Below are 6,737 nucleotides of genomic sequence, written 5' to 3' on the forward strand. Positions count from 1 at the left end.
GCAAACTGATTGTACAAGACGCCAATGGAGGTTGAATATCTAAAGTGTCTTCACATACAAGAAACTGATGTTACATGGACGTGGCATGCACGGCTAGGACATGTGAACTTTGGAGTCATGAAGAATATGTGAACAAGGAGATGGTAGTAGGGATGCCTCAGGTGATACACGAGAAAGATGTGTGCAGTGCCTGCTTAGTTGGGAAGCAAACTCGGAAGTCTTTCCCGCCTAAAGCAAAATATCGAGCATCACACGCATCGGAGTTGGTACATGGTGACTTGTGCGGTCCGATATCACCATCAACACCAGCAAACAATAGATATGTATTCGTCTTAATTGATGATTACTCAAGATATATGTGGACGATGCTACTAAGAAAGAAGAGTGAAGCGTTCGATCGGTTCAAAAAGTTCAGGGAGTACGTGGAGAATCAAACGAAGCTACAACTCAAGACTTTTCGCACCGATAGAGGAGGAGAGTTCACATCTTCTGAGTTCATTCGTTTTTGTGAAGAAAACGGTGTAACTAGACATCTTACCGCACCGTATACACCGCAACAAAACGGTGTGGTCGAGAGACGAAATAGAACACTAATGGAGATGACTAGAAGTTTGATGAAAGCTATGAAGATACCTAATCAGCTATGGGGAGAAGCAGTACATCATTCAACGTATCTCATAAACCGCATTGCTATATTGCTACATAGGCTTTGGAAAACAAGACTCCATACGAAGGCTTGTATGTTATGAAACCGAACATTGAGAATCTAAGGATTTTTGGATGTGTAGCTTTCGTAAAAATCAACGGTCCTCTTCTTAAGAAGCTAGATGATCGATCAAGGATGGTGATCAACCTAGGCACAGAGCCCGGCTCAAAAGCTTACAGCCTCTATGATCCGGTTGCAAAGAAGATAGTTGTTAGTAGAGATGTAATCTTTGACGAGAAGAAAAGTTGGGATTGGTCCACACTATCAACAAACGTAGACCAAGCTTCCTCATATCAATGTTACAGAAGAAGGAGATGGTGATGAGCATCAAGATCACCAACACCATGAAGAGCAAAACAATAATGAAGAAGAAGAAGCTGTAGACGCTGGTGAACAAGAGCAAGTAGCAGAGAACAACAATGCAAACCAAGACCAGCATGTAACATCAAGATATGGCCGTAACATCAGAAAACCGAAGCGGTTCGATGATTACATCCTACTCGCTGAAGTTGAAGGTGGCAGACTCTTGTTCATCATCGATGGTGAACCAGAAAGTTACATCGAAGCTGCAGTGATACAAGCTTGGATTGATGCAATGAAGTCAGAGATCGAATCTATCATCAAAAACAAGACCTGGAAGCTCGTCAAGAAGCCGACAGGTGTGAAACCGATAGGTTTGAAGTGGATTTATAAGATGAAAAGGAATGCAGATGGAACGGTGATCAAATATAAAGCAAGGTTAGTTGCAAAAGGCTACGTGCAACAACAAGGCATAGACTTCGACGAAGTATTTGCACCAGTTGCTCGTATAGAAACCATACGCCTACTCTTGGCGTTAGCAGCAACTAATGGATGGGAGATCCACCACTTAGATGTGAAAACTGCGTTACTGAACGGAGACTTAAATGAGGATGTATACGTGACTCAACCAGAAGGCTTTGTGGAGAAAGGAAAGGAGGATCATGTGTACAAACTTAGCAAAGCACTATACGGTTTGCGTCAAGCTCCGAGAGCTTGGAACATCAAACTCGACCGTGTTCTCAAGGAGATGGAGTTTACGAAGTGCACCAAGGAACCTGCATTGGTGTATTAAGCAGATATATGATGAGTCCAAGAGAGTGTCATGGAGAAGCAGTGAAACATCTACTACGATACATAAAGGGCACTACAGAGTATGGTCTCTTCTTCAAACGGGATGGAACAACGGAGATTACAGGTTATAGTGACAGCAGCCATAACACTGACGTTGATGATGGAAGAAGCACTACAGGGTTTATGTTCAACCTAGGAACATCGCCGATCACGTGAACATCGTGCAAGCAACCCACAGTGGCACTCTCTTCATGTGAGGCGGAGTTCATGGCAGCTACGGAAGCTGCAAAACAAGAAATATGGTTAAAGGAGTTGATGGTCCAGATCATGAACACATAAGACAAGAAGGTCATGTTGAAGATTGACAACAAGTCAGCGATAGCCCTCACCAAGAACCCGGTGTTTCACGGTAGAAGCAAACACATACTCTCGAAGTACCATTTCATTCGAGAATGTGTGGAGTTCGACTTGATCGAAGTGAAGCACGTACCTGGAGTGGAGCAGAAGGCAGACATACTCACTAAACCATTAGCAAGGACAAGTTCGAAGCAATGCGCAAGTTCATCGGAGTTCAGAAGATTAACATACCCGAGATTCGAGTTGGAATTAAGGGGAAGAATGTTGCATAATTCCAATTAACTTGAGCAGCAAGTTAACTCATTAAAGTGAAGTTTGATGGGCTAAGGAAAAAAAAAAACATATCGAGCTTAGGAATGTTTTCATATTATTATAAGGAAAAGATGTAGCTTCGCCCTTAGGAAAAGATGTAGATTCGTCCTATATAAAGAGTTCTCATGGAGAGATGTTCCATCAAGAGAAACACATTGAGAGGTTTAGTTTGAGAGAGTTTCTAAATCTAATAAGAATAGAAGTTCTTATAATCTTTGTGTTTGTTCAACTTCAAGCAATAGCTGGATAACCCATACACCGAAAATGATTCACTTTTTTTTTTTGCTAACTGATTAAAAAAATCATGTTAAAATATCGATAGTAAACTATTATTTTGTTTAATTTATGTCAAAAGTTTTCCATATAATATAATTCACAAAATATAAGAATAAATAAATTAATTTAAAATTAATAATTTCGTACATAAATAATGAATTCTATGAAGTATTGAATTTTATGAAATATTATATACCAATAAAAAAATTTTAAGTTGGCGAATTTTTTTTTTTGCAACTTTAATATTACCTAAATTTTAAGACTTCAATTATTTTTATGTTTTTTGAAGTGTTGTAACTGTTGAATTTATATGGCATATAAACCAAACTGAAAGCTATACAAATTTGAAAAATATGACATATTATTTTATTATAAAATATTTGTTTTTTTTAATGTATTAATATATACAAATATATTAAATGGTTAGATTTATAAAGAAATACTATAAAAGGTCTATACAGTTAAACTGACAAATAACTTATGTAACATTTCCTTTTTGTTGATTTAGTATCTAACTATGAGCAATTAACACATATATACAGTACAAGCAATTAAAAACATTCGATTACTAATTATGATCTGTTACAAATTAAGAAAACAGAGTGCAAGTTCCTTTTAAAAAAGGATTCAAATTGTATCAGATTTTAATATTTTTTTGTGCTTGCCTTAGGCCCATGGCTGTAGTACGCATCCGATTTTTTGAATTTTCAATATACTGTATTAGCTTTGTCGCCAAAAAGAAAGAAAGAAAAGATCTCGTTCCTCGTGGAGATGCCACGAACACCGGCCAAAAAGCAGATATCACAATTTCCACAGAGTTTCTCAGAGATTTTGAAGGAGATTTTATTCGAAAGTTTATATATAAAATGGAGGCAGATAGTGCTACCAAATTATAAAACAATTTCTCCTTGAATGCCACGTTTTTGTTGACCACTAACCAATAAAAAATATTACATTACACATTTGGTAGACACACGATCAAACTATATCTATGAACAGAGTGGAAATCAAATAATATAAGAAGGTTACAGAGAAGAAGAGTAACTAAACAAAAAAAATGGAGATATGGCTACTCATCTTGGTCTCTCTCTCCGTATCTGTGCTCCTCTTTCACCGACGTAAATCCTCCTCCCTTCCGCAGCTACCTCCTGACCCCAACTTCCTCCCCTTTCTCGGAACACTCCGGTGGCTCCGACAAGGCTTTACTGGTCTCAACATCTATCTCCGTTCCGTCCACCACCGTCTCGGACCAATCATCTCCCTCCGCGTCAGTTCCCGTCCCGCTATCTTCGTCGCCAACGGCTCCCTCGCTCACCAAGCTCTCGTCTTAAACGGCGCCGTTTTCGCCGATCGCCCACCCGCGGCTCCAACCAGCAAAATCACTTCCAGCAATCAACACGTCATCACTTCTGAGATTTACGGAGCCACGTGGCGGACTCTCCGCCGAAACCTCACGTCCGAGATTCTCCATCCGTCACGTGTGAGATCATACTCCCACGCCCGTCGCTGGGTTCTCGAGATTCTCTCCGATCGATTCCGTAAGCACGGAAGCGAAGAACCGATCGTTGTCGTCGATCATTTTCACTACGCGATGTTCGCGCTTCTCGCTCTTATGTGTTTCGGAGATAAGCTTGATGAGGAACAAATCAAAGAGGTTGGATACGTTCAGAGACGAATGCTTCTTAACTTCTCTAGATTCAATATCCTGAATCTCTTCCCTAAGCTAACCATACTGATTTACAAAAGCAAATGGGAAGAGTTTCTCCAGATCCGGAGAGAGCAAGAAGATGTTTTGCTTCCACTGATCCGTGCTCGGAGGAAGATCATTGAAGAAGAAAGGAAAGAAGAAAACAAGGACTACGTGCAATCGTACGTAGACACTCTTCTCCATCTAGAGCTTCCAGATGAGAAGAGGAAGCTAAACGAGAACGAAATCGTCAGCTTATGCTCAGAATTCCTCAACGGTGGGACGGACACAACAGCGACAACGTTGCAATGGATCATGGCCAATTTGGTGAAAAATCCCGAAATCCAAGAGAGGCTATACCAAGAGATCAAAGGCGTTACCGGAGAAGAAGCGAAGGAGATCGAGGAGGAAGAGGCACACAGGATGCCTTATCTGAAGGCCGTGGTGCTGGAGGGTCTCCGGAGGCATCCTCCTGGGCATATGGTGCTCCCACACAGCGTCACAGAGGACACTGTGTTGGGAGGGTACAAGATACCCAAGAAAAGGACGGTTAATTTCATGGTAGCGGAGATAGGGAGAGATCCTGCGGTTTGGGATGAGCCAATGGCGTTTAAGCCGGAGAGATTCTTGGGAGAAGAATCGGTGGATATAACCGGAAGTCGAGGGATCAAGATGATGCCGTTTGGAGCGGGGAGGAGGATCTGTCCAGGAATCGGGCTAGCGATACTGCACTTGGAGTACTATGTGGCGAATATGGTGAGGGAGTTTGAGTGGAAAGAAGTCAAAGGTTGTGAAGTTGACTTGGCGGAGAAGGTGGAGTTCACTGTCGTTATGAAGCATCCACTTAAGGCTCGTGCTGTGCCCAGGTGAAGTTCAGACACTGGAGTTTCCGAGACGTTGATTTGGGAAGTGATCTGAAGTTGAGCTTATCTTAGTTTAATTTTTCCTATAAAAGGTGTTTGAATCTCATCATCTTTTGAACTTGAGGTCCCCCACAATCAAAGCTCCAATAAGAGGAAACAAATAAAATTAAATTTGAAACTATCTTTTGGGCGGTAACATATTTTTGGTGGTTAAATAAAAAAGGTTTTATTAAAATCAAATATCCTAAAATTATGGAAAACACATTCAAATAGCATTAAAATTATTTTTTATCCCAAAATAGTACACAAAGAAAAACACACCAAAATAACTCACTAAAATGTCAAATTACAAATATACTTTTATTTATAGCAAATTATTTCAGTTTAGTGATTGCATGCTGAGGATAATTGATCCAGTCATTACTCCTGCTTGCGAGCAGGACGTCGGCGTTTGATTCATGCCTAGACGAATTCCAGCTTCAGAGCCAGATTCGTTCATGCTTCCAAGTAAAATGAAAAACTTCTATTAAATTGAGATATTTATATATTTCACGATTTAGAGGAATCTAACCCAATTCAAAATTTTGACTAACGGTAATCTATAGAAAGGAGACTCCAAGAAAAAATAATCAACTATTCAAAATTTTGACTATAGAGTTAGACAATTAGAAATATGGTTCTTTATCTAATACGTTGTAGTCTCGGTTCTAAAGATCAATAAAAAAATATTTTTGATCCTTGTGTCTATTTGTTACTACTTACTTCTTGTTTCTATAGTGTCGTAAAGAATTCTGCACAAATTTACCCTACCAATTTGGTGCTATAAGGAAGGATAACCAGATCTAAACGATAAGGCAAGGTGAGTATCAAATGTTTTTCACTCCAGCTGAAATTGAGTTACGAGCCCAACTCACAATCATGCCAAGACTTACCTTTAATTTCCAGATTTAATTAAGATCAAAATTATAAATAATCAACCAATCAAATTATAAAAATTTCTTAAGATTTCATCAATGATCGACAGGTACTTTTGATTTAACATATAACTAGATTTTGACCCGCGCTTAGAAAGCGCGAGTTTGTTTGTTTTTCATTTATTAATCGAAAACTGATTTACAAATTACCATTATTTTTCATTTCGAACCATAACAATTGAGTTTTTAGGTTTTTATCATTTGTTTTTTTTCTCTTCAAAATATGGTATTTGTTCGAAATATGGTAGCTGTTCTATAATAATGTTTGAGTTTTAAAATTTGTTTTCATATCTGACCTAGATTCATGTTTGAACCTATAGACCCGATACATTGTATATAATCCTGTTCGGATTTAATGAAAAATTTGTTAATTAAAAATCCGATATAACCCGGTAAAAACCTAAAAACTCACTATTAACCCGCGATCTGATACTATTGATCCGATAACAAAATATCTTATAGTACTTTTT

At 38.9% G+C, this 6,737-nt stretch overlaps 1 protein-coding gene across 1 annotated transcript; it reads left to right on the forward strand.

The window, feature by feature from the left end:
* Nucleotides 1–3,665: 3,665 nt before the first annotated feature.
* Nucleotides 3,666–5,474, forward strand: LOC106345031 (cytochrome P450 89A2-like). Its single transcript, XM_013784308.1, has one exon. It carries the CDS (start codon nucleotides 3,801–3,803, stop codon nucleotides 5,298–5,300), a length of 1,500 nt encoding a protein of 499 aa, XP_013639762.1. The 5' UTR covers nucleotides 3,666–3,800; the 3' UTR covers nucleotides 5,301–5,474.
* The last annotated feature ends 1,263 nt before the right edge of the window (nucleotides 5,475–6,737 follow it).

Source organism: Brassica oleracea, chromosome C1 (genome assembly GCF_000695525.1).
Source record: "Brassica oleracea var. oleracea cultivar TO1000 chromosome C1, BOL, whole genome shotgun sequence".
Lineage (NCBI taxonomy): Eukaryota > Viridiplantae > Streptophyta > Magnoliopsida > Brassicales > Brassicaceae > Brassica > Brassica oleracea.